The 27,815-nt window shown below is 65.9% G+C and overlaps 1 protein-coding gene across 1 annotated transcript; it reads left to right on the top strand.

Moving 5' to 3' along the window:
• Positions 1 to 262: 262 nt before the first annotated feature.
• SHARPIN (SHANK associated RH domain interactor) lies at positions 263 to 27,632 on the top strand. Its single transcript, XM_065830185.2, has 14 exons — positions 263 to 527; positions 3,369 to 3,543; positions 6,290 to 6,400; positions 7,334 to 7,475; positions 8,792 to 8,882; positions 8,965 to 9,238; positions 10,582 to 10,703; positions 12,136 to 12,309; positions 16,581 to 16,741; positions 21,278 to 21,389; positions 25,631 to 25,810; positions 25,885 to 25,983; positions 26,062 to 26,205; positions 27,411 to 27,632. The coding sequence occupies exons 1-14, from the start codon at positions 306 to 308 to the stop codon at positions 27,489 to 27,491; spliced, it is 2,088 nt and encodes a 695-aa protein (XP_065686257.1). The 5' UTR covers positions 263 to 305; the 3' UTR covers positions 27,492 to 27,632.
• Positions 27,633 to 27,815: the final 183 nt, after the last annotated feature.

Here is a 27,815-nt window from a genome sequence, read left to right as displayed (position 1 = left end):
CAATAGCCGCGGATCTCCTCTTCGGTTGGCTGAGAGGGACGTCAGTCAGAGCAGCGCTCCCGCCCTCCGCGGGGCACACCCGAGGCCCCTCCCTCAGGCTGAAGCGCTCGGCCTCCTGATTGGCTGGCGGGGACAAAGACGGGGGGAGCGGCTGTCAATCACCGCGGGGTTGTGCGCGGGCGCCCCCACCGGCTCGACAGCGCGCTGCGGCCCCGGGGGCGGGGCGAGGGGCGGAGCCTCCGTTACCGGAACGCTCGGGCGCGGGGACGCGTTTCCCGCCGGACCGCGCGGAAGCACCGGCGGCGATGGCTCTGCCCGGTGCCCCCGGCCCGGCCCCGGACGCGGCCCCGCCGCCGCCGCCGCCCACCGTGCTGATGGCGGTGCGGGCGGGGCTGGCGCGGGCCTCCCGCCTCCCGCCGCTCCCCGCCGCCGCCGCGCTCCGCCTGCAGCTCAGCGTCCAACCGGCGCCCGGCGGGGAGCGCCGCTTCCGCCTGGGCCTGCGGCACCCGGAGCCGGCGGGCGGGGAGGTGGGGCCGGGGGCGACGGGCGGGCGGGGGCGGGGCCTTTGTACCCAGGGTTCGGTGCGGTTTTAGTCCGAGTTCGGTGCGGTTTTAGTCCGAGTTCGGTGCGGCTTTAATCCGAGTTTGGTGCGGTTTTATCCGGGGTTCGGTGCAGTTTTAGTCTAAATTTGGTGCGGTTTTAGCCGGGGTACGGTGCGGTTTTAGTCCCAGTTCGGTGCGGTTTTAGTCCCACTTTGGTGCTGTTTTAGTCCCGGTTCGGTGCGGTTTTAGTCCGAGTTTGGTGCGGTTTTACCCGGGGTTCGGTGCAGTTTTAGTCTAAATTTGATGCGGTTTTAGTCAGGGTTCGGTGCAGTTTTAGTCCGAGTTTGGTGCTTTTTAAACTGGGGTTTGGTGCATTTTTAACCGGGGTTTGGTGTCCCCAAGAACCCCGGGGACAGAGCCCAGGGACAGCCCTGTGTCCCCAAGAACCCCGGGGACAGAGCACAGGGACAGCCCTGTGTCCCCAAGAACCCCGGGGACAGAGCACAGGGACAGCCCTGTGTCCCCAAGAACCCCGGGGACAGAGCACAGGGACAGCCCTGTGTCCCCAAGAACTCTGGGGACAGAGCACAGGGACAACCCTGTGTCCCCAAGAACCTGGGGACAGAGCACAGGGCCACGTGTTCCCAGGAACACTGGGGACAGAGCACAGGGACAGCCCTGTGTCCCCAAGAACCCCGGGGACAGAGCACAGGGACAGCCCCGTGTCCCCAAGAACCCCGGGGACAGAGCCCAGGGCCCCGTGTCCCCAAGAACTCTGGGGGCAGAGCACAGGGACAGCCCTGTGTCCTCAAGAACCTGGGGACAGAGCCCAGGGACAGCCCTGTGTCCCCAAGAACCCCGGGGACAGAGCCCAGGGCCCCGTGTCCCCAAGAACCCCAGGGGACAGAGCCCAGGGCCCCGTGTCCCCAAGAACCCTGGCGACAGAGCCCAGGGCCCCGTGTCCCCAAGAACTCTGGGGGCAGAGCACAGGGACAGCCCTGTGTCCCCAAGAACCCCGGGGACAGAGCCCAGGGCCCCGTGTCCCCAAGAACCCCAGGGGACAGAGCCCAGGGCCCCGTGTCCCCAAGAACCCCGGGACAGAGCACAGGGACAGCCCCGTGTCCCCAAGAACCCCAGGGACAGAGCCCAGGGCCCCGTGTCTCCAAGAACCCCAGGGGACAGAGCACGGGGCCCCGTGTCCCCAAGAACTCTGGGAACAGAGCCCAGGGACAGCCCTGTGTCCCCAAGAACCCCGGGGACAGAGCCCAGGGCCCCGTGTCCCCAAGAACTCTGGGGACAGAGCCCAGGGACAGCCCTGTGTCCCCAAGAACTCTGGGGACAGAGCACAGGGACAGCCCTGTGTCCCCAAGAACCTGGGGACAGAGCCCAGGGACAGCGCTGTGTCCCCAAGAACCCCGGGGACAGAGCCCAGGGCCCCGTGTCCCCAAGAACTCTGGGGGCAGAGCACAGGGACAGCCCTGTGTCCTCAAGAACCTGGGGACAGAGCCCAGGGACAGCCCTGTGTCCCCAAGAACCCCGGGGACAGAGCCCAGGGCCCCGTGTCCCCAAGAACCCCAGGGGACAGAGCCCAGGGCCCCGTGTCCCCAAGAACCCTGGCGACAGAGCCCAGGGCCCCGTGTCCCCAAGAACTCTGGGGGCAGAGCACAGGGACAGCCCTGTGTCCCCAAGAACCCTGGGGACAGAGCACAGGGACAGCCCTGTGTCCCCAAGAACCCCGGGGACAGAGCCCAGGGCCCCGTGTCCCCAAGAACCCCAGGGGACAGAGCCCAGGGCCCCGTGTCCCCAAGAACCCCGGGACAGAGCACAGGGACAGCCCCGTGTCCCCAAGAACCCCAGGGACAGAGCCCAGGGCCCCGTGTCTCCAAGAACCCCAGGGGACAGAGCACGGGGCCCCGTGTCCCCAAGAACTCTGGGAACAGAGCCCAGGGACAGCCCTGTGTCCCCAAGAACCCCGGGGACAGAGCCCAGGGCCCCGTGTCCCCAAGAACTCTGGGGACAGAGCCCAGGGACAGCCCCGTGTCCCCAAGAACTCTGGGGACAGAGCACAGGGACAGCCCTGTGTCCCCAAGAACCTGGGGACAGAGCCCAGGGACAGCGCTGTGTCCCCAAGAACCCCGGGGACAGAGCCCAGGGCCCCGTGTCCCCAAGAACCCCAGGGACAGAGCCCAGGGCCCCGTGTCCCCAAGAACCCCGGGACAGAGCACAGGGACAGCCCCGTGTCCCCAAGAACCCCAGGGACAGAGCCCAGGGCCCCGTGTCTCCAAGAACCCCAGGGGACAGAGCACGGGGCCCCGTGTCCCCAAGAACTCTGGGAACAGAGCCCAGGGACAGCCCTGTGTCCCCAAGAACTCTGGGGACAGAGCCCAGGGACAGCCCTGTGTCCCCAAGAACTCTGGGGACAGAGCCCAGGGACAGCCCTGTGTCCCCAAGAACTCTGGGGACAGAGCCCAGGGACAGCCCCGTGTCCCCAAGAACTCTGGGGACAGAGCCCAGGGACAGCCGTGTGTCCCCAAGAACTCTGGGGACAGAGCCCAGGGACAGCCCCGTGTCCGCAAGAACCTTGGGACAGAGCCCAGGGCCGCGTGTCCCCAAGAACCCCGGGGACAGAGCCCAGGACCCCATGTCCCCAAGAACTCCAGGGACAGAGCACAGGGACAGCCCTGTGTCCCCGGGAACCCCGGGGACAGAGCACAGGGCCCCGTGTCCCTAAGAACCCCAGGGACAGAGCACAGGGCCCTCTGTCCCCAGTTCTGACCCCCCACCGCACCGGCGCTTTGTCACAACGTGTCCCCCGTCCTCCCCCAGCCCGTCGCCGAGTACGACCTGCGGGACATCTCGTACCGGGTGTGCGGCGCCGCCACCCACGAGCTCACGGTGCCCGGCGCCCCCCAGGAGCCGCTGGCCCTGACCTTCGAGGACGAGCGGGAGGCGCAGAAGTGGTGGACGGTGCTCAGCAGCTCCCTGCGCGAGGTGCAGAAAGGTGGGGGCTGGAGAAGGATGCGAGGGGGGGTCCCGGGTGTGGTGGAGCCTCCTGGGGACAGAGGGGACCCTGAGGGGCAGGAGGAGACCCCAGGGGACAGAGGAGACTCGGGACAGAGGGGACCCCAAGGGACAAAGATGGCCCCAGGGGACAGGAGCAGACCCCAGGGGACAGAGGTGACTCAAGGGACAGAGGAGACCCCAGAGGGCAGAGGTGACTCAATGGGCAGAGGTGATTCAAGGGACAGAGGGGACCCTGAGGGACAGAGATGGCCCCAGGGGACAGGAGGAGACCCCAGGAGAAAGAGGTGACTCAAGGGACAGAGGGGACCCCAGAGGGCAGAGGTGACTCAATGGACAGAGAGGACCCCAGGGGGCAGAGGTGATTCAGGGGACAGAGGGGACCCTGAGGGACAGGGATGGCCCTAGAGGACAGAGGTGACCCAGGGGACAGAGGAGACCCTAAGACACAGAGGTGACTCAAGGGACAGAGGGGACCCCAGGGGACTGGAGGTGACCCCAGGGGGCAGAGGTGATTCAGGGAAAAGAGGGGACCCTGAGGGACAGAGGCGACTCCAGGGGACAGAGGCGACTCCAGGGGACAGAGGCGACTCCAGGGGATAGAGGTGATTCAGGGGACAGAGATGGCCCCAGGGGACAGAGGCGACTCCAGGGGACAGAGGTGATTCAGGGGACAGAGGGGACCCCCAAGGGACAGAGATGGCCCTAGAGGACAGAAGTGACCCAGGGGACAGAGGAGACCCCAGGACACAGAGGTGACTCAAGGGACAGAGGGGACCCCATTGGGCAGAGGTGATTCAGGGGACAGAGGGGACACCAAGGACAGAGATGGCCCCAGGGGACAGTGGGGACCTGAGGGACAGAGATGGCCCTAGAGGACAGGAGGAGACTCCAGGGTGCAGAGATGGCCCCAGGGGACAGAGGGAACCCCAAGGGACAGAGGTGATTCAGGGGACAGAGATGGCCCCAGGGGACAGAGGGGACCCCAGTGGACAGAGGTGATTCAGGGGACAGAGGGGACCCCAAGGGACAGAGATGGCCCTAGAGGACAGAGGTGACCCAGGGGACAGAGGAGACCCCAGGACACAGAGGTGACTCCAGGGACAGAGGGGACCCCAGGGGACTGGAGGTGACCCCAGACGGCAGAGGTGCTTCAAGGGACAGAGGGGACCCCAAGGGACAGAGGTGGCCCCAGGGGACAGAGGGGACCTGAGGAACAGAGATGACCCTGGGGGACAGAGATGGCCCCAGGGGACAGAGGGGACCCCAAGACACAGAGGTGACTTAAGGGACAGAGGGGACCCCAGGGGGCAGAGGTGATTCAGGGAAAAGAGGGGACCCTGAGGGACAGAGCTGGCCCCAGGGGACAGGAGGAGACCCCAGGAGACAGAGGTGATTCAGGGGATGGAGATGGCCCCAGGGGGCAGAGGTGACCCCAGGGGGCAGAGGTGATTCAGGGGACGGAGATGGCCCCAAGGGACAGAGGGGACCCCAGGGGACAGAGGGGACCCCAGGGGACAGAGGTGACTCAAGGGACAGAGGGGACCCTAGGGGGCACAGATGATTCCAGGGACAGAGATGGCCCCAGGGGATAGAGGGAATCCCAGGGGACACAGATGGCCCTAAAGGACAGAGGGGACCCCAGGGGACAGGAGGAGACCCCAGGAGACAGAGGAGACCTCAGGGGGCGGATGTGATTCAGAGGATAGAGGGGACCCCAGGGGACAGAGATGACCTTAGAGGACAGGAGGAGACCCCAGGGGACAGAGGTGACCCCAGGGCGCAGAGATGGCCCTGGAGGACAGAGATGACCCTAGAGGACAGGAGGAGACCCTGGGGGACAGAGGGGACCCCAAGGGACAGGAGGTGACCCCAGGGGGCAGAGGTGATTCAGGGGACAGAGGGGACCCCAAGGGACAGAGATGGCCCCAAGGGACAGAGGGGACCCAGGGGACAGAGGTGGCCTTGGAGGACAGGAGGAGACCCGAGGGTGCAGAGATGGCCCCAGGGGACAGAGATGGCCTTGGAGGACAGGAGGAGACCCCAGGGTGCAGAGATGGCCCCAGGAGACAGAGGGGACCCCAAGGGACAGAGGTGACCCTGGGGGACAGAGATGACCTCAGGGGACAGGAGGAGACCCCAGTGGACAGAGGTGATTCAGGGGACAGAGGGGACCCCAAGGGACAGAGATGGCCCTAGAGGACAGAGGTGACCCAGGGGACAGAGGAGACCCCAGGACACAGAGGTGACTCAAGGGACAGAGGGGACCCCAGGGGACTGGAGGTGACCCCAGAGGGCAGAGGTGATTCAGGGGATGGAGGGAACCCCAAGGGACAGAGGTGGCCCCAGGGGACAGAGGGAACCTGAGGGACAGAGATGGCCCTAGAGGACAGGAGATGACCCCAGGGGACAGAGGGGACCCCAGGGGAGAGAGGTGACTGAAGGGACAGTGGTGACCCAGGGGACAGAGGGGACTCAGGGCACAGAGGTGGCCCCAGGGGACAAAAGGTGGCATCCGGGGGCTTCACAGGGACATTGGCCATTGCTCTCCTGCTCCCTCCCCTCTGTCAGCCCCCAGGACAAGGGTCCAGGTCACTGTCACCTTCCTCCCAAGTGACTTTGTGTCACCTGGGGCTCCTCCTCGCCGTGGTGCGGGTGTGGGGACAGCGGTGACGGTCACCGCTGGGGTGGCACCGCCCGGCTCTATGGTTCCTCCTGTCCCGCAGCCTCGGACAACGCGCTGGCGGCCCCGGCACCGTCCCTGCCCGCGGCTGCCGGCGGTGACACCGCGGACGTGGATCCGGAGACGGCTCAGTCCCTGGAGCTGGCGGAGAAAGGTACCTGGGGAGGGTCCTGGGCTTTTTGGGTATTGGGAGTTACCGCCCTGCTGTGGGGACGGGGACAGCGCGGGTCTGGGGGCTCCCCTGCAACCAGCTGTGTTAGCACGGAGTCGCTTGGGTGGAAAAGACCCTCAGGGTCATCAATTCCAACCATAACCCAGCCCAGCACTGCCCCCTGTCCTGAGAACCTCCTGTCCGTCTGTCCAGCCCTCCAGGGCTGGTGACTCCAGCACTGCCCTGGGCAGCCTGTTCCAATGCCCCACAGCCCTTTGGGGAAGAAATTGTTCCCAGATCCAACCTCAACCTCCCCTGGGCAACTTGAGGCCGTTTCCTCTGCTCCTGGCGCTTGTTCCTGGGGAGCAGAGCCCGACCCCCCTGGCTCCAAGCTCCTTTCAGGCAGTTCAGAGATCAGAAGGTCTCCCCTCAGCTCCTGTTCTCCAGCTGAACCCCCGGGTCCCTCAGCCGCTCCATCACACTTGTGCTCCAGCCCCTCACCAGCTCCGCTCCCTTCTCTCCACTCGCTCCAGCACCTCAAGGGTTTCTTGACATGAGGGGACCCCAGGGTTCAGGTTTGCCCCCCCGGGTCCCAGCACAGGGACGGTCACTGCCCTGTCCCACTGGCCACACCACCCAGGACGCTGGTGGCCTCTTGGCCGCTGTGACCCCCAGTCTGGTGGGACAGATGCTGTGGGTGTCACCTCAGCCCAGCTGTGCAGGGGGGACAGTTGTGACCTCCTGGTGGCCCCAGAAATCTCCCTGCGTGCATGGGCAGTGTCACAGCTGCCGAGCCATCACCAGCGCCGTTCCTGTGCCAAACCCACCCAAAACTGCCGGGTTTGGGTGCGCGGCCGTGGCAGACGCGGTCTCAGCCCCCTCCGGCGACCGCGGTGGCCGTGCCCCCTTTGACATTTGTCCCTGTGTGTCCCACAGAGGAGCTGGCCCTGCGCCTGGCCCAGGCCATCGAGTACGGTGACGAGGAGGCGGCGGCGCGGTGCGCGGTGGCACTGGCGCGGCAGCTGGCCACGCTGCGCATCCTCTGGAGGGAGGACATGTACCCCAGCGACGAGATCAGGTGAGAGCTGCCCCGGGGCTGGGACGGCAGCTCTGTCCCCTCCTGTGTCCCCTGGAGCGCGATTGCTGAGCCTGAGCTGCTCCGGGAGTTCCGCTGCGCCCGAGAAGCATGGAGCCCCTTTGGCTGGGTCCAACCTTTAACCCAGCCCTGGCGCTGACCCTGCAAGTGGCACAGATAATGGCCTGGAAGTGGCAAAAAAATGTCCTGGTAACAGTGCAGATACCCTGGAAATGGCACAAATCGCCCGGAAATGGTTCTGAGAGGCTCCAGGAATTGGGAAGCACCAGATTTAAAGCAAAGGAAATATTGTTGAGAATATGGGGTTATATGGACTTATATGGAGTGAGTTACATGCAGTTGGTTACATGCAGTTGTATGGAGTTATATGGGGTGAGTTACATGCAGTGGGTTACATGCAGTTGTATGGAGTGAGTTACGTGCAGTGGGTTACATGGAGTTGTATGGAGTGAGTTACATGGAGTTACATGCTGTGAGTTACATGCAGTTGGTTACATAGAGCTATATGGAGTGAGTTACATGCAGTTGGTTACATGGAGCTATATGGAGTGAGTTACATGCAGTTGGTTACATGGAGCTATATGGAGTGAGTTACATGCAGTTGGTTACATGGAGCTATATGGAGTGAGTTACATGCAGTTGGTTACATGGAGCTATATGGAGTGAGTTACATGCAGTTGGTTACATGGAGTTACATGGAGTGAGTTACATGCAGTTGGTTACATAGAGTTATATGGAGTTGTATGGAGTGAGTTACATGGAGTGGCAAGGAGTTATATGGAGTGAGTTACATGGAGTTGGTTACATGGAGTTACATGGAGTGGGTTACGTGCAGTGGGTTACATGCAGTTGTATGGAGTTACATGGAGTGAGTTACATGCAGTGGGTTACATGGAATTACATGGAGTGAGTTACGTGGAGTTGGTTACATGGAGTTGTATGGAGTGAGTTACATGCAGTTGGTTACCTGGAGTTGTATGGAGTGAGTTACATGCAGTGGGTTGCATGGAGTTGGTTACATGGAGTTATATGGAGTTACATGGAGTGAGTTACGTGCAATTGGTTACATGGAGTTCCATGCAGTTACCCGGAGTCAGTTCCATGGAGCTATATCATTGTTATTGAGTTACATCGAGTTCTATTATTGACAATATCCAAGCACACGGCAGAAATCGCTGCCCGGGCTGTGAGGACGAGGCTGGGCAGGGGACGGACAAACTGGGCTCAATGGGTTCCCATGCGCGCTACCGCGCGGTTTGGGGCTCCCCGTCCCCCCTCCTGCATCCCTCCCGTTCCAGCATGGCGGTGGGCGTGGAGGACGCCACATCATCGGCCAGCATCACGCTCCGTGTCCGCGCTCACACCACCATCGCCGAGCTCAAGGAGCAGGTACGGCCCGGCAACGCCTGTCCCGGCGCGGCGCCGGCCCCGCACGCCGCCGGCTCACCCGGAGCCGTTCCCCCCGCCGCAGGTGTTCCGCGACTACGGCTTCCACCCGCTGGTCCAGCGCTGGATCATCGGGCAGTGCCTGTGCGTGGACGACCGCACCGTCTCGTCCTACGGCGTGCGCCGCGGCGGCGACACCGCCTACCTGTACCTGCTGTCGGCCAGCGCGGCCGAGCTCACCGAGCAGCGCTACGAGGAGGACCAGGCGCGGGTGATGCTCAGCGCCACCTCCCCGCCCGCCGCCGGCAACGGGGGGCGCCGCAAATACAACACCCTGCCCAGCGGCTCCCCAAAAAAAGGTCGGTGGAGTGGTTGAGTGGTTGGGTTGGGAGGGACCGTGGAAGGACACCTGGTCCAGCTTTGGGGACGTTGCACCCAGAGCAGGTTGATCGGAATCCAGCCTGGCCTGGGGTGTCCCCAGGGTTTGGGGGTATCCCCAGGGTTTGGGGGACATTGTTGGGTTGGGTTGCGGTGTCCCCTGGCTTTGGGGGGTGTCCCCAGGCTTTGGGGTGTCCCTGGTGTTGGAGGTGTCCCCAGGGTTTGGGGGACATTGTTGCGTTGGGTTGGATTGCGGTGTCCCCTGGCTTTGGGGGTGTCCCCAGGCTTTGGGGTGTCCCTGGTGTTGGAGGTGTCCCCAGGGTTTGGAGGACATTGTTAGGTTGGGTTGGATTGCGGTGTCCCCTGGCTTTGGGGGTGTCCCCAGGCTTTGGGGTGTCCCTGGTGTTGGAGGTGTCCCCAGGGTTTGGAGGACATTGTTAGGTTGGGTTGGATTGCGGTGTCCCCTGGCTTTGGGGGTGTCCCCAGGCTTTGGGGTGTCCCTGGTGTTGGAGGTGTCCCCAGAGTTTGGGGGTGTCCCTGGGTTTGTGGGTGTCCCCAGGGTTTGGAGGACATGGTTGGGTTGGGGTGTCTCCGGGGTTTGGGGTGTCCCCAGGGTTTGGGGGTGTCCCTGGTGTTGGAGGTATCCCTGGGCTTGGGGTGTCCCTGGGTTTGGGGGATGTGGTTGGTTTGGGGGTGTCCCCAGGGTTGGGGTGTCCCTGGGTTTGAGGGACATTGTTGGGTTGGGGTGTCCCCCGGGTTTGGGGGTGTCCCCGGGTTTGGGTGTGTCCCCAGGTTTGGAGGTGTCCCTGGTGTTGGGGGTGTCCCTGGGTTTGGGGTGTCCCTGGGTTTGGGGGATGTGGTTGATTTGGGGGTGTCCCCAGGGTTGGGGTGTCCCTGGGTTTGAGGGACATTGTTGGGTTGGGGTGTCCCCCGGGTTTGGGGATGTCCCCAGGGGTTGCGGGTGTCCCCGCGTTTGGAGGTGTCCCGGGGTTGCAGGTGTCCCCAGGGTTTGGGGGTGTCCCCAGGATTTGGAGGTGTCCCTGAGGTTTGGAGGTGTCCCTGGGTTTGGAGGTGTCCCTGGGGTTGCGGGTGTCCCCAGGGTTTGGGGATGTCCCCAGGATTTGGAGGTGTCCCGTGGGTTTGGGGGTGTCCCTGGTGTTGGCGGTGTCCCCAGGTTTGGAGGTGGCTGTGGGGGTCCTGGGGGGCTCTCAGGATGGTCCCCCCTGTGCATCCCTGTCACATCTCAGAGTCCCGCACCGCGATCGCTGGCACCCCCATGTCACCGGGGGCCGGCGCTGATGTCCCCTCCCGGTGTCACCCGCAGGGCGGGGGAGCGAGGCCAGCAGTAGGTGGGACATTGGGGACATCAGCCAGCACCTGGACTCGCTGCAGCTCGGGGACCTGTTCAGCGCCCCCCCCGCGCCCAGCCTGCCCTCGCCGGTACCGGTGCGTGTCCCAGCGTCCCCGCCCTGTCACCAACAGTGTCCCCCCCACGGTGTCCCCACTTCTCTGTCCCCCACGGTGTCCCCCCAGTCTATCCCTCCCACTCTGTCCCCCACGGTGTCCCCACCCCCTTCTGTCCCCCACGGTGTCCCCACCCCCTTCTGTCCTCCACGGTGTCCCCACCTCTCTGTCCCCCACGGTGTCCCCCCAGTCTGTCCCTCCCACTCTGTCCCCCGCGGTGTCCCCATCCCTGTGTCCCCCCAGTCTGTCCCTCCCTCTCTGTCCCCCACGGTGTCCCCATCCCTCTGTCCCCCACAGTGACCCCCCAGTCTGTCCCTCCCTCTCTGTCCCCCACAGTGTCCCCTCTCCTCTGTCCCCACCCCTCTGTCCCCCATGGTGTCCCCACCCCTGTCCCCCACGGTGTCCCCCCAGTCTGTCCCTCCCACTCTGTCCCCACAGTGTCCCCATCCCTCTGTCCCCCACAGTGGCCCCCAGTCTGTCCCTCCCTCTCTGTCCCCCACGGTGTCCCCACCCCTCTGTCCCCCACGGTGTCCCCACCCCTCTGTCCCCCACGGTGTCCCCACCCCTGTCCCCCATGGTGTCCCCCCAGTCTGTCCCTCCCACTCTGTCCCCACAGTGTCCCCATCCCTCTGTCCCCCACAGTGTCTCCCACAGTGTCCCCACCCGCCTCTCCCCCACGGTGTCCTCACCCCACTCTGTCCCCCACGGTGTCCCCTCCCCTCTGTTCCCCATGGTGTTCTCCCCCCACCTCCGTCCCCCCACCTCTGTCCCCCGCAATGTCCCCACCCCCTGTCCCCCACAATGTCCCCGCCCTGCGGTGTCACCCCGTCCCCATCCAGGGGTGCTGGGGACAGCGGGCGCTCCCGCCGTGTCCCATCCCAACAGACCCGATTCTCAGCCGCTGTCTCAGTGTGTCACACAAATACCAATTAACAAACCGCTTAACGAGTTTGCAGGTTTTAATCAGCTTTTTATATTAAAACAAATGGAAACGCTCTCTGTTCCCTGCACCTGCACGGACACGGTGACACGGTGACACGAATTCATCCCAAACGCGGTGACACGGTCGTTGAGTTGGTCCTAAATGCAACCAGACGGTGGTTGAGTTTGTCCCGAATGTGGCGACACGATGGTCGAGTTTGTCCCAAATATGGTGACACGATGGTTGAATTTGTCCCAAACGCCTCTCAAAGTGCCACCAGGGTCCTCGGTGCCACCCAGGTCCTCAGTGGCACCATTCTGGCTTTGCTTGTCCCAATTAGTCCCTAATTAACGGCGGCACGGCACCGGGGACTCCGGTGTACCCCACCAGAATTCCATAGCACGTCCACATCTCCAGCAAGAACCGGGGTGGTGTGATGTTGAAGTACATCTGTGTTGTTGACCCCCCCGTGTTGTCCCCCGGTGTCCCCAGGCGGGCTGGTCGTGTCCCCAATGCACCTTCATCAACAAGCCCACGCGCCCCGGCTGCGAGATGTGCAGCGCCGACCGGCCCGGCGACTACGTGGTGCCCGGTGGCCACCAGCCCGACGAGTCCGAGCTCTGGCGCATGCGGCAGGAGCAGGAGGGCATCCGGCAGTACCAGCAGGTACCCGTGTCCCCTGCTTGGGGACAGACACGGGGACAGGGGTCTGGGGGGTCTGGGGTGCACGGATCCTGCGCTGGGAGGACGGGCGGGGACACCGAGGGGTGACACGGGGGGCGCTGCACCCGCTTGTCACCGTGATGAGGGGCAGCTGGTGTCTGTCCCTGCGCTGTGGGGATGGACAGGGGTGTCACAGTGTGTCCCTGGGGATGGACGGGGGTGTCACAGTGTGTCCCTGGGGATGGACAGGGCTGTCACAGTGTGTCCCTGGGGATGGACAGGGGTGTCACAGTGTGACCCTGGGGATGGACAGGGGTGTCACAGTGTGACCCTGGGGATGGACAGGGGTGTCACAGTGTGAGCAGTGTGTCACTGGGGATGGACAGGGCTGTCACAGTGTGTCCCTGGGGATGGACAGGGGTGTCACAGTGTGAGCAGTGTGTCCCTGGGGATGGACAGGGCTGTCACAGTGTGTCCCTGGGGATGGACAGGGGTGTCACAGTGTGAGCAGTGTGTCCCTGGGGATGGACAGGGGTGTCACAGTGTGAGCAGTGTGTCCCTGGGGATGGACAGGGCTGTCACAGTGTGTCCCTGGGGATGGACAGGGGTGTCACAGTGTGACCCTGGGGATGGACAGGGGTGTCACAGCGTGAGCAGTGTGTCCCTGGGGATGGACAGGGGTGTCACAGCGTGAGCAGTGTGTCCCTGGGGATGGACAGGGCTGTCACAGTGTGTCCCTGGGGATGGACAGGGGTGTCACAGCGTGAGCAGTGTGTCCCTGGGGATGGACAGGGGTGTCACAGTGTGAGCAGTGTGTCCCTGGGGATGGACAGGGGTGTCACAGTGTGAGCCTGGGGATGGACAGGGGTGTCACAGCGTGAGCAGCGTGTCCCTGTGCCCTGGGGACATGCAGATGTGTCACAGCGTGAGCACCGTGGCCCTGGGTTCAGGCAGGGTTGTCGCAGTGTGGGCACCATGTCCCTGCACCCTGGGGACATGCAGCGGTGTCACAGCAGGAGTGAGCACCATGTCCCTGCACCCTGGGGACATGCAGCGGTGTCACAGCATGACTGAGCACCATGTCCCTGCACCCTGGGGACAGGCAGAGCTGTCACAGCAGGAGTGAGCACTGTGTCCCTGCGCCCTGGGGACAGGCAGAGCTGTCACATCCTGAGCATGGTGTCCTTGGCTAGTGGAGGAGGCTGGAACAGCAGGGCCTGGTGTCACCGCGGGGCCTGATGTCACCGTCCCTTGGCAGGACATGTCCCCCACCTTGGGCAGGTCCTTTGTCTCCTGGCTCAGTGCACAGGTGCCGTGTCCCTCCCCGCATAGTGTCCCTCCCCGCATAGTGTCCCTAGTGTCCCTCCCCATGCCGTGTGACCCCATGCCGAGGAGCCACCGGGCTGCGCTTTCCAGATGCCCTGTCCCATTTCCCAGAAGCGGGGGGGTCCGCTGGCACCCCCAGGCCCACGCGGGGATCGGGGGGTCCCTCCGGCCCCCCCACTGACCGACCTTCTCTCTTCTCTCCGCGCCGGGACCCGCTGCTCGCAGGGACGGCGAGAGGACGGCTTGGCCGCGCTGCGCCCCGGGGGCGCGGGGTGACATCGGCCCGGCCCCCAGCTCTGCTACCCCCCAGCTCTGCTACCCCCCAGCTCTGCTAGACCCCCCTCTGGCCGGGCCTGGTGTCCCCCAGGACCCCCCATCGTCCCCTATGGTCCCCCAGTGCCCACCAGGACCTCTCAGTGTCCCCCCAATGTCCCCGAGGGACCCCCATGCGCACCCAGAAGCTGCCACTGGGCCCCCCCACACTGAGAGCTGGTGTGAGGATGTGCTGCAGAAGCTGAGCCTTGGGGGGCTGTACTTGGGGGGCTCTCAGCCTTGGGGGGCGCATACTTGGGGGCCTCTGAGCCTTGGGGGACTGTACTTGGGGGTCTCTGAGCCTTGGGGGGCCATACTTGGGGGGCCATACTCGGGGGTCTCTGAGCCTTGGCGGCTGTACTTGGGGGTCTCTGAGCCTTGGGGGGCCATACTTGGGGGGCCATACTCGGGGGTCTCTGAGCCTTGGCGGCTGTACTTGGGGGTCTCTGAGTCTTGGGGCTGTACTTGAGGGTCTCTGAGCCTTGGGGGGCCATACTTGGGGGTCTCTGAGCCTTGGGGGCTGTACTTGGGGGGCTCTGAGTCTTGGGGCTGTACTTGGGGGTCTCTGAGCCTTGGGGGCTGTACTTGGGGGGCTCTGAGTCTTGGGGCTCTACTTGGGGGTCTCTGAGCCTTGGGGGTCTCAGTCTCAAGAGGGTCTGTGCTCAGGGGTCTCTGAGGCTTGGGAGGCTGTACTTGGGGGTCTCTGAGGCTTGGGGGGCATCCTCGGGGTCTCAGGCTCAGGGGGTCTGTGCTTGGGGGTCTCTGAGGTTTAGGGGGGGTCTCTGAGGCTTGGGGAGCCATGCTCAGGGGTCTCAGAGGCTTGGGATTCTCTCAGGCTCTGGGGACGTTACTTGGGGGCCTCTGAGGCTCAGGGGTCTCTGAGGTTTGGGGGTCTCAGGCTCGGGGGGCCCATGCTCAGGGTCTCTGAGATGTGGGGGTCTCGGGGGGGGCAGGTTGGTTATTCCGTGTCGCACTTTGCTCTGGAAATCTGGCCCCACAGCGGGACCCACACATCCCTGGGGGAGGGACGGGACCCCCGGTTTGGGCCCCGTGGGGGGACTGTGACCCCCAAGCATCTGTTGGGCGCCTGGCAATGCCATGGGGGTGCCACATGTGGACCCCCCCCCATTAAAGCCTTATCCCACCAGCACGGCTCTGCCGTCTTCTTGTGCCGGCGGCTGCCGGGGCGCGTGGGGAAGCGGGGGCCTGGCCTGGGGGGGTTAATCCCAGTTTGAGAGGGGCTAAGCCCAGCCTGGAGGTGTTAAGCCTGGGTTTTTGGGGGTGGAGACCAGCTCAGGGTGGTTGAGCCTCATCTGGGGGCTTAATCCTGGCTTGGGGGGTTGAGCCTGACCTGGGCGTGTTGAGCCCAGTTTGCAGAGCTTAAGCCCAGTTTGTCAGGGGTAATCCCAGCCTGGGGGGTTGAGCGCAGCCTAGAAGTGTTAAACCTGGCTTTTGGGGTTGAACCCAGCTCAGGGGGGTTGAGCTTGGCTTGGGGATGTTGAGCCCAGCTTGCGAGGGTTGAGCCCCATTTGACGGATTAAGCCTGGCCTGGAGGGTTGAGCCCAGTTTGAGGGCTTAAGCCTGGCCTGGGGGTGTTAAGCCTGGCTTTTGAGGGTTCAACCTGGCTCAGGGGGTGTTGAGCCCAGCTTGGAGGAGCGGGAGCTCTGTTTGAGGGCATAAACCTGGCCTGGGTGGTTGAGCCTGGCTCATGGGTGTTAAGCCTGGCTGGGGGGGGTTGAACCCAGCCTAGGGGGTTAGGCCCAGCTTGGGGGGGGTTGAGCTCGGCCTAGGGGGTTAGGCCCAGCTTGGGGGTTTGAGCTCGGCCTAGGGGGTTAGGCCCAGCTTGGGGGGGTTGAGCCCGGCCTAGGGGCTTAGGCCCAACTTGGGGGGGATTGAGCCTGGCCTAGGGGCTTAGGCCCAGCTCAGGGGGTGGTTGAACCTGGCCTAGAGGATTAGGCCCAGCTTGGGGGGGGTTGAGCCCAGCCTAGGGGCTTAGGCCCAGCTTAGGGGGGTTGAGCCCAGCCTAGGAGGTTAGGTCAAGCTTGGGGGGGTTGAGCCTGGCCTAGGGGGTTAGACCCAGCCTGGGGGGAGTTGAGCCCAGACTAGAAGGTTAGGCCCAGCTTGGGGAGGTTGAGCCCAGCCTAGGGGGTTACGCCCAGCTTGGTGGGGGGTGACTCTGGGCTAGGAGGTTAGACCCAGCTTGGGGGGGGAGGTCGAACCCAGCTTGGGGGTGTTAAGCCTGGCCAGGGGAGGTTGAGCCCACCCTAGGGGGTTAGGCCCAGCTTGGGGGGGTGTCGAGCCCAGCTTGGGGAGTTAGGCCCAGCTTGGGGGGGTTGAGCCTGGTGTAGGGGGTTAGGCCCAGCTTGGGGGGAGGGTTGAGCCTGGACTAGGGGGTTAGGCCCAAGCTTGCGGGGGTTGAGCCTGGTGTAGGGGGTTAGGCCCAGCCTGGGGGGGGTTGAGCCCAGCCTGGGGGGGGTTGAGCCCAGCCTGGGGGGGGTTGAGCCCAGCCTAGGGGGTTAGGCCCAGCCTGGGGGGGGTTGAGCCCAGCCTAGGGGGTTAGGCCCAGCCTGGGGGGGGTTGAGCCCAGCCTAGGGGGTTAGGCCTGGCTCAGGGGCTGTCGGGCGCTGTCCCCGCAGGCGCTGGAGGCCGAGCGGCAGCAGAACTTCCAGCAGCTGCTGCGGCTGGAGGACGAGGGGCTGGTCCCCAACCCCGAGGGGCTGGAGTGTCGCATCTGCTACCAGCACGTGCCCCCCGGCGCGGGGGTGCTGCTGCGGGACTGCCTGCACAACTTCTGCAGGTACCCCCCCCGGGACCCCCGACCTTCCTGCTGACCGGCCCCGGGACCCCCCACTCACACACTGACCAGCCCTGGGACCCCCGACCTGCCCTGGGACCCCCCAACCCTCATAGTGAATACCACCCTGGGACCCCACAAACCTCACACTGACCAACCCCGGGACCCCCCCACCAGTCACATGCCTGTCTCCAAGACCCCCCCCACCTTCACAATGACCAACCCCAAGACCCCCAACATCTCATGAGTGACCCTGGCCCCGTGCCCCCCAAATGGTGACTGGCACCAGCACCCCCAGGCCTCCCAGTGACCATCCCTGAGACCCCCACCATCACAGTGACCATCCCCAGGACCCCCCCACATCACAGTGACCATCGCTGAGACCCCCACCATCACAGTGACCATCGCTGAGACCCCCACCATCACAGTGACCAGCCCTGAGACCCCCCCACCATCACAGTGACCAGCCCTGAGACCCCGCCACCATCACAGTGACCAGCCCTGAGACCCCCCCACCATCACAGTGACCATCCCTGAGACCCCCACCATCACAGTGACCATCCCTGAGACCCCCCCACCATCACAGTGGCCATCCCTGAGACCCCCACCATCACAGTGACCATCCCTGAGACCCCCCCACCATCACAGTGACCATCCCTGAGACCCCCACCATCACAGTGACCAGCCCTGAGACCCCCCCACCATCACAGTGACCAGCCCTGAGACCCCGCCACCATCACAGTGACCAGCCCTGAGACCCCCCCACCATTACAGTGACCAGCCCTGAGACCCCCACCATCACAGTGACCAGCCCAGGACCCCCCCACCATCACAGTGACCAGCCCTGAGACCCCCCCTCCATCACAGTGACCAGCCCTGAGACCCCCCCACCATCACAGTGACCAGCCCTGAGACCCCCACCATTACAGTGACCATCCCTGAGACCCCCACCATTACAGTGACCAGCCCTGAGACCCCCACCATCACAGTGACCATCCCTGAGACCCCCCCACCATCACAGTGGCCATCCCTGAGATCCCCCACCATCACAGTGACCAGCCCTGAGACCCCCACCATCACAGTGACCATCCCTGAGACCCCCCCACCATCACAGTGACCAGCCCTGAGACCCCCCCACCATCACAGTGACCAGCCCAGGACCCCCCCACCATCACAGTGACCAGCCCTGAGACCCCCACCATCACAGTGACCAGCCCTGAGACCCCCCCACCATCACAGTGACCAGCCCTGAGACCCCCACCATCACAGTGACCAGCCCTGAGACCCCCCCTCCATCACAGTGACCAGCCCTGAGACCCCCCCACCATCACAGTGACCAGCCCTGAGACCCCCACCATCACAGTGACCAGCCCACGACCCCCCCTCCATCACAGTAACCAGCCCAGGACCCCGCCACCATCACAGTGACCATCCCTGAGACCCCCACCATCACAGTGACCATCCCTGAGACCCCCACCATCACAGTGACCAGCCCAGGACCCCCCCACCATCACAGTGACCAGCCCAGGACCCCCCCACCATCACAGTGACCATCCCTGAGACCCCCCCACCATCACAGTGACCATCCCTGAGACCCCCACCATCACAGTGACCAGCCCTGAGACCCCCCCACCATCACAGTGACCAGCCCAGGACCCCCCCACCATCACAGTGACCAGCCCTGAGACCCCCCCACCATCACAGTGACCAGCCCAGGACCCCCCCACCATCACAGTGACCAGCCCAGGACCCCCCCACCATCACAGTGACCATCCCTGAGACCCCCCCACCATCACAGTGACCAGCCCTGAGACCCCCCCACCATCACAGTGACCATCCCTGAGACCCCCCCCATCACAGTGACCAGCCCTGAGACCCCCACCATCACAGTGACCAGCCCTGAGACCCCCCCACCATCACAGTGACCAGCCCAGGACCCCCCCACCATCACAGTGACCAGCCCAGGACCCTCCCACCATCACAGTGACCATCCCTGAGACCCCCCCTCCATCACAGTGACCATCCCTGAGACCCCCACCATCACAGCGACCATCCCTGAGACCCCCACCATCACAGTGACCAGCCCTGAGACCCCCACCATCACAGTGACCAGCCCTGAGACCCCCCCACCATCACAGTGACCATCCCTGAGACCCCCACCATCACAGTGACCAGCCCTGAGACCCCCACCATCACAGTGACCAGCCCTGAGACCCCCCCACCATCACAGTGACCAGCCCTGAGACCCCCCCACCATCACAGTGACCAGCCCTGAGACCCCCCCACCATCACAGTGACCAGCCCTGAGACCCCCACCATCACAGTGACCAGCCCAGGACCCCCCCACCATCACAGTGACCAGCCCTGAGACCCCCACCATCACAGTGACCAGCCCTGAGACCCCCACCATCACAGTGACCAGCCCTGAGACCCCCACCATCACAGTGACCAGCCCTGAGACCCCCCCACCATTACAGTGACCAGCCCTGAGACCCCCACCATCACAGTGACCAGCCCTGAGACCCCCACCATCACAGTGACCATCCCTGAGACCCCCCCACCATCACAGTGACCATCCCTGAGACCCCCCACCATCACAGTGACCATCCCTGAGACCCCCCCACCATTACAGTGACCATCCCTGAGACCCCCCCACCATTACAGTGACCATCCCTGAGACCCCCACCATCACAGTGACCATCCCTGAGACCCCCCCACCATCACAGTGACCATCCCTGAGACCCCCACCATCACAGTGACCAGCCCTGAGACCCCCCCACCATCACAGTGACCATCCCTGAGACCCCCCCACCATCACAGTGACCATCCCTGAGACCCCCACCATCACAGTGACCAGCCCTGAGACCCCCCCACCATCACAGTGACCATCCCTGAGACCCCCACCATCACAGTGACCAGCCCTGAGACCCCCCCACCATCACAGTGACCAGCCCTGAGACCCCCCCACCATCACAGTGACCAGCCCAGGACCCCCCCACCATCACAGTGACCATCCCTGAGACCCCCCCACCATCACAGTTACCATCCCTGAGACCCCCCCACCATCACAGTGACCAGCCCTGAGACCCCCCCACCATCACAGTGACCAGCCCAGGACCCCCCCACCATCACAGTGACCATCCCTGAGACCCCCCCACCATCACAGTGACCAGCCCTGAGACCCCCACCATCACAGTGACCAGCCCTGAGACCCCCCCACCATCACAGTGACCAGCCCTGAGACCCCCCCACCATCACAGTGACCAGCCCTGAGACCCCCACCATCACAGTGACCAGCCCTGAGACCCCCCCACCATCACAGTGACCAGCCCTGAGACCCCCCCACCATCACAGTGACCAGCCCTGAGACCCCCCCACCATCACAGTGACCAGCCCAGGACCCCCCCACCATCACAGTGACCAGCCCAGGACCCCCCCACCATCACAGTGACCAGCCCTGAGACCCCCCCACCATCACAGTGACCAGCCCTGAGACCCCCACCATCACAGTGACCAGCCCTGAGACCCCCCCACCATCACAGTGACCAGCCCAGGACCCCCCCACCATCACAGTGACCAGCCCAGGACCCTCCCACCATCACAGTGACCATCCCTGAGACCCCCCCTCCATCACAGTGACCATCCCTGAGACCCCCACCATCACAGCGACCATCCCTGAGACCCCCACCATCACAGTGACCAGCCCTGAGACCCCCCCACCATCACAGTGACCAGCCCTGAGACCCCCCCACCATCACAGTGACCATCCCTGAGACCCCCCACCATCACAGTGACCATCCCTGAGACCCCCCCACCATTACAGTGACCATCCCTGAGACCCCCACCATCACAGTGACCAGCCCTGAGACCCCCACCATCACAGTGACCATCCCTGAGACCCCCACCATCACAGTGACCATCCCTGAGACCCCCCCACCATCACAGTGACCATCCCTGAGACCCCCCCACCATTACAGTGACCAGCCCTGAGACCCCCACCATCACAGTGACCAGCCCTGAGACCCCCACCATCACAGTGACCAGCCCTGAGACCCCCCCACCATCACAGTGACCAGCCCTGAGACCCCCACCATCACAGTGACCAGCCCTGAGACCCCCACCATCACAGTGACCATCCCTGAGACCCCCACCACGGTGACCAGCCCCAAGCCCCCCCCACCATCACAGTGACCGGTCCTGAGAGCCCCCCACCATCACAGTGACCATCCCTGAGACCCCCACCATCACAGTGACCAGCCCCAAGCCCCCCCCACCATCACAGTGACCGGTCCTGAGAGCCCCCCAACCCTGAGACCCCCCCAGCTCTTCCAGTGCCCAGCCCCCAGACCCCCTGAGCCTTCATGGTGACAGCCCTGGGACTCCCGCACCGTCATGGTGACAGCCCCGAGCCCCCTCCAGCCCCAAGGTCCCCCTCACCGTCACAGTTACCACCCCTGGGACCCCCCCCACCACCACGGTGACCATCCCAGACCCCCCCGTCCCCGAGACCCCCCCGCGGTGACGGGTCCCGTTGTGCAGGGAGTGCCTGCGGCAGGTGATCAACTACAGCGAGGAGCCGGTGGTGGCCTGTCCCTTCCGCGATGACACCTACGCCTGCGGCAGCCACCTCCAGGAGCGGGAGATCCGCGCCGTGAGTCCCGGGGGGCCTGGGGGGGCCGGCGCCATGCGGGGGTCCCAGGGCGTCCCCTGGGCTGCGGGCAGTGGGTGTCCCCACTCGGTGTGGTGACGTGCGGGGTCCTGGGGCTGTGGGTGGCACAAGGCAGTGCCAGTGGCTTGGGGGGTCCCAGGGGTCTGGGGGCACAGGCAGTGAGGGTCCCCGCTCGGTGCTGGGGTGGGTGTCCCCACTCGGTGCTGGTGACGCAGGGGTCCCCATGGCGGGGGTGGGTGTCCCCACCCAGTGCTGGTGACACGGGGGTCCTAGGGCTGGGGTGGGTGTCCCCACTCAGTGGTGGTGACACAGGGGTCCCCATGGCTGGGGTGGGTGTCCCCACTCGGTGCTGGTGACACAGGGGTCCCCATGGCTGGGGTGGGTGTCCCCACTCGGTGCTGGTGACACAGGGGTCCCCATGGCTGGGGTGGGTGTCCCCACTCAGTGCTGGTGACACAGGGGTCCCCATGGCTGGGGTGGGTGTCCCCACTTGGTGCTGGTGACGCAGGGGTCCCCATGGCTGGGGTGGGTGTCCCCACCCAGTGCTGGTGACACGGGGGTCCTAGGGCTGGGGTGGGTGTCCCCACTCAGTGCTGGTGACACAGGGGTCCCCATGGTTGGGGTGGGTGTCCCCACTCGGTGCTGGTGACACAGGGGTCCCCATGGCTGGGGTGGGTGTCCCCACTCGGTGCTGGTGACACAGGGGTCCCCATGGCTGGGGTGGGTGTCCCCACTCGGTGCTGGTGACACAGGGGTCCCCATGGCTGGGGTGGGTGTCCCCACTCGGTGCTGGTGACACAGGGGTCCCCATGGCTGGGGTGGGTGTCCCCACTCAGTGCTGGTGACACGGGGGTCCTAGGGCTGAGGTGGGTGTCCCCACTCAGTGCTGGTGACATGGGGGTCCTAGGGCTGGGGTGGGTGTCCCCACTCGGTGCTGGTGACACGGGGGTCCCCATGGCTGGGGTGGGTGTCCCCACCCAGTGCTGGTGACACGGGGGTCCTAGGGCTGGGGTGGGTGTCCCCACTCGGTGCTGGTGACACAGGGGTCCCCATGGCTGGGGTGGGTGTCCCCACTCAGTGCTGGTGACACGGGGGTCCCCATGGCTGGGGTGGGTGTCCCCACTCAGTGCTGGTGACACGGGGGTCCCCATGGCTGGGGTGGGTGTCCCCACCCAGTGCTGGTGACACGGGGGTCCTAGGGCTGGGGTGGGTGTCCCCACTCAGTGCTGGTGACACAGGGGTCCCCATGGCTGGGGTGGGTGTCCCCACCCAGTGCTGGTGACACAGGGGTCCCCATGGCTGGGGTGGGTGTCCCCACCCAGTGCTGGTGACACGGGGGTCCTAGGGCTGGGGTGGGTGTCCCCACTCAGTGCTGGTGACACAGGGGTCCCCATGGCTGGGATGGGTGTCCCCACTCGGTGCTGGTGACACAGGGGTCCCCATGGCTGGGGTGGGTGTCCCCACTCGGTGCTGGTGACACAGGGGTCCCCATGGCTGGGATGGGTGTCCCCACTCGGTGCTGGTGACACAGGGGTCCCCATGGCTGGGGTGGGTGTCCCCACTCAGTGACAGTGACACAGGGTCCCAGGGCTGGGGTGGGTGTCCCCACTCAGTGACAGTGACACAGGGTCCCATGGCTGGGGTGGGTGTCCCCACTTGGTGCTGGTGACACAGGGGTCCCCATGGCTGGGGTGGGTGTCCCCACTCGGTGCTGGTGACACAGGGTTCCCCATGGCTGGGGTGGGTGTCCCCACCCAGTGCTGGTGACACAGGGGTCCCCATGGCTGGGGTGGGTGTCCCCACTCGGTGCTGGTGACACAGGGGTCCCCAGGGCTGGGGTGGGTGTCCCCACTCGGTGCTGGTGACACAGGGGTCACCAAGGCTGGGGTGGGTGTCCCCACTTAGTGCTGGTGACATGGGGGTCCCAGGGGGTCCTGGGGCTGTGGGTGGCCCAAGGCTGTGCCAGTGGCTTGGGGGGTCCCAGGGGTCTGGGGGGCACAGGCAGTGAGGGTCCCCGCTCGGTGCTGGTGGCAGCAGGGGAGTCCCAGGGATGAGGACACTGCGTGTCCCCACTCAGTGCTGGTGGCACGGGGTGTCCTGGGGGGTCCCCAGGGCTGGGCTGAGTGTCCCCACTCAGTGCTGGTGACACGGGGGTCCCAGGGCTGGGGTGAGTGTCCTTACTCAGTGACAGTGACACGGAGTCCCAGGGCTAGGTTGGGTGTCCCCACTCTAGTGCTGGTGACACAGGGGTGCCCATGGCTGGGGTGAGTGTCCCCCCTCAGTGCTGGTGACATGGGGTCCCCAGGGTTGGGGTGAGCATCCTTAGTGCTGGTGACATGAGTGTCCCCACTCAGTGCTGGTGACACAGGGGTCCCCATAGCTGGGGTGGGTGTCCCCACTCAGTGCTGGTGACATGTGGTCCCCAGGGTTGGGGTGAGCATCCTTAGTGCAGGTGACATGAGTGTCCCCACTCAGTGCCGGTGACACAGGGGCCCCAGGGCTGTGGGTGGGTGTTCCCCCAGCAGTCTGGGGGTCCCAGGGCTGTGGGTGGCGGGCGTCCCCAGTCAGCGCTGGTGGCACGGGGGTCCCAGGGCTGCGGGTGTCCCATCTCGGGGGTCCCAGGGCTGCGGGGGTCCCAGGGCTGGGGTGTCCCGGGGGTCTCAGGGCTGTAGTGTCCCATGGCAGGGGTCCCAGGGTGGCGAGGATCCCAGGGCTGTGGGTGCCCCATCTCGGGGGTCCCAGGGCTGGGGTGTCCTGTGGCAGGGGTCCCAGGGCTGCAGGTGTCCCATCTCGGGGGTCCCAGGACTGGGGTGTCACATCGCGGGGGTCCCAGGGCTGCGAGGGGCCCAGGGCTGTGGGTGGCCTGTCCCGAGGGTCCCATGGCCGCAGTGTCCCGTCCTGGGGGTCCCAGGGCTGCGGGTGTCCTGTCCCGAGGGTCCCATGGCCGCAGTGTCCCGTCCTGGGGGTCCCAGGGCTGCGTGTGTCCTGTCCCGGGGGTCCCATGGCCGCAGTGTCCCGTCCTGGGGGTCCCAGGGCTGCGGGTGTCCTGTCCCGGGGGTCCAAGGGCTGCGAGGGTCCCGTCTCAGGGGTCCCAGGGCTGTGGGGGTCCCGTGTTGGGGGTCCCAGGGCTGCGGGGGTCCCATCTCAGGGGTCCCAGGGCTGTGGTGTCCCGTGGTGGGGGTCCCAGGGCTGGGGTGTCACATCGCAGGGGTCCCAGGGCTGCAGGGGTCCCAGGGCTGTGGGTGTCCCGTCCCGGGGGTCCCAGGGCCGCGGTGTCCTGTGTTGGGGGTCCCAGGGCTGTCGTGTCCTGTGTTGGGGGTCCCAGGGCTGGGGTGTCCCATGGCGGGGGTCCCAGGGCTGTGGGTGGCGGGCGTCCCCAGTCAGCGCTGGTGGCACGGGGGTCCCAGGGCTGCGGGGGTCCCGTGTTGGGGGTCTCAGGGCTGCAGGGGTCCCATCTCAGGGGTCCCAGGGCTGTGGTGTCCCGTGGCGGGGGTCCCAGGGCTGCGGGGGTCCCAGGGCTACGGGTGTCCCATCTCGGGGGTCCCAGGGCTGTGGGTGTCCCATCTTGGGGGTACCAGGGCTGCGGTGTCCCGTCCCGGGGGTCCCAGAGCTGCGGGTGTCCCGTCCCGGGGGTCCCAGAGCTGTGGGTGTCCCGTGTTGGGGGTCCTAGGGCTGAGGTGTCCTGTCCCGGGGGTCCCAGGGCTGCGGGGGTCCCGTGTTGGGGGTCCCAGGGCTGCAGGGGTCCCAGGGCTGCGGGGCTCCAATCTCGGGAGTCCCAGGGCTGCGGTGTCCTGTGGTGGGGGTCCCAGGGCTGGGGTGTCACATTCCGGGGGTCCCAGGGCTGTGGGCGTCCCAGGGCTGCGGGGGTCCCAGGGCTGTGGTGTCCCGTGTTGGGGGTCCCAGGGCTGGGGTGTCACATCACAGGGGTCCCAGGGCTGTGGGTGTCCCATCTCGGGGGTCCCAGGGCTGTGGTGTCCCGTGTTGGGGGTCCCAGGGCTGCGGTGTCCTGTGTTGGGGGTCCCAGGGCTGGGGTGTCCCATCTCGGGGGTCCCAGGGCTGTGGGTGTCCCGTCCCGGGGGTCCCAGGGCTGGGGTGTCCCATCTCGGGTGTCCCAGGGCTGCGGTGTCCCGTGTTGGGGGTCCCAGGGCTGGGGTGTCCCATGGCGGGGGTCCCAGGGCCGCGGCGTCCCGGTCGGGTGCCGGTTCCCACGGCGCGCCCCGCAGCTGCTGTCACCGGAGGAGTACCGGCGCTTCCTGGAGCGCAGCCCCGCGCTGGCCGAGCGCCGCAGCCGCAACAGCTTCCACTGCCGCAGCCCCGACTGCCGCGGCTGGTGCATCTACGAGGACTCGGTCAACGAGTTCCGCTGCCCCATCTGCCGGGCCCTCAACTGCCTGCTCTGCAAGGTGACCCCCCCAGAGCCCCCGTGTCCCCCCCCGGCCCCCCGTGTCCCCCCCACGCTGAGCGCTGCCGTCCCCAGGCCATCCACGAGGGGCAGAACTGCCGGCAGTACCAGGACGAGCTGCGGCTGCGGGCGCACAACGACGCGGCCGCCCGGCAAACCAACGACATGCTGCAGGTTTGGGGGGGGACTAGGGGGGCTGGGAGGGTTGTGGGGGGGTCCCCGTGTCGCTCACGGTCCCCTGTGCCCCCCCAGACGCTGGTGCAGCTCGGGGAGGCCATGCACTGCCCCACCTGCCGCATCGTGGTGCAGAAGAAGGACGGGTGCGACTGGATCCGCTGCACCGTGTGCCAGACCGAGATCTGCTGGGTGACCAAGGGACCGCGCTGGGGACCTGGGGTGAGCGGGGGGGGGACACGGGGACACCCCCTTCCCCACAGCTGGGTGACCAAGGGACAGCAATGGGGACCTGGGGTCAGTGAGGGGGACACAGGGACATCCCCTTCCCCACACCTGGGTGACCAAGGGACGGCACTTGGGACCTGAGGTGAGCAGGGGGGGACACGGGGACACCCCCTTCCCACAGCTGGGTGACCAAGGGACCCGGGGTGAGCAGGGGGACACGGGGACCTGGAGCTGGGTGACCAAGGGACAGCACTGGGGACCTGGGGGGGGACACAGGGACCCCCTGTCCCTGGAGCTGGGTGACCAAGGGACCACGCTGGGGACCCGGGGTAAGCAGGGCGGGGACACAGGGACCTGGAGCTGGGTGACCAAGGGACAGCAATGGGGACCTGGGGTCAGTGAGGGGGACACAGGGACATCCCCTTTCCCACAGCTGGGTGACCAAGGGACAGCACTTGGGACCTGGGGTGAGCGGGGGGGGGACACAGGGACCTGGAGCTGGGTGACCAAGGGACAGCAATGGGGACCTGGGGTCAGTGAGGGGGACACAGGGACATCCCCTTTCCCACAGCTGGGTGACCAAGGGACAGCACTTGGGACCTGGGGTGAGCGGGGGGGGGACACAGGGACCTGGAGCTGGGTGACCAAGGGACAGCAGTGGGGACCTGGGGTGAGCAGGGGGGGACACGGGGACACCCCCTTCCCTACAGCTGGGTGACCAAGGGACCGCGCTGGGGACCTGGGGTCAGTGAGGGGGACACAGGGACCTGGAGCTGGGTGACCAAGGGACAGCAGTGGGGACCTGGGGTGAGCAGGGGGGGACACGGGGACACCCCCTTCCCCACAGCTGGGTGACCAAGGGACCGCACTGGGGACCCAGGGTGAGCGGGGGACACACACAGTGACCCCCCCTGTCCATTGGTGACAAAGAGCCCACGCTGGGGACCCGCGGTGAGTGGGACAGGGGGGACACAGGGACCCCCCATCCACACAGCTGGTGTGGGGGACACTGGGGAGGACACCAGGGGCACCAGGGACCCCCTGTCCCTGAGTGACAAAGGGACAGCGCTAGGTACCCAGGGTCAGCGAGGGGGTGACACAGGAGCCCCCCTGTCCCCACAGCGCCCCTGCAGCCCCTGCCCCACGCTCTGTGACCCCCGATGGGCTCTGACCTTGACCCTGCCCCCGTGTCCCCCCAGGGCCCCGGGGACACCAGCGGCGGCTGTCGCTGCAACGTGAACGGCCAGAGGTGCCACCCGCGCTGCCAGAACTGCCACTGAGCCCGGGGCGGGACGGGACGGGACGGGGACAGCGCCGTCCCCACGCGGCTCAGGGACGCTGCTGGCGCCACAGCCACGACCGGACGGACAGACGGACACGGGGGGCAGGGGACAGGCCCCGGCGGGGCCGGGCAGGCTGGGGGGCACGGGGGCTCTGGAGCCTCGGCCGGCAGCACAGACCCCGCTGCAGTGCCAATAAATGCGGCTGCGCGCCACAGCCCGGGGCTGGGGGCCGTGACTGTACCCACAGCTGGGGGGCTGTGATTCACCCCCCGAGATGGGGGTGATGGGGATCATCCTGTACCCACAGCTGGGGGGCTGTGA

Source organism: Patagioenas fasciata, chromosome 2 (genome assembly GCF_037038585.1).
Source record: "Patagioenas fasciata isolate bPatFas1 chromosome 2, bPatFas1.hap1, whole genome shotgun sequence".
NCBI classification, from domain to species: Eukaryota; Metazoa; Chordata; class Aves; order Columbiformes; family Columbidae; genus Patagioenas; species Patagioenas fasciata.
This window is presented reverse-complemented; position numbering and strand designations above follow the sequence as displayed.

Coding starts and splice junctions, on each gene's coding strand:
- SHARPIN (XM_065830185.2), top strand. CDS start 306: ATGGCTCTGCCCGGTGCCCCCGGCCCGGCCCCGGACGCGGCCCCGCCG. Junction 6,401..7,333: donor CCTGGAGCTGGCGGAGAAAG/GTACCTGGGGAG, acceptor TGTGTCCCACAG/AGGAGCTGGCCCTGCGCCTG. Junction 25,811..25,884: donor TCAACTGCCTGCTCTGCAAG/GTGACCCCCCCA, acceptor TGCCGTCCCCAG/GCCATCCACGAGGGGCAGAA.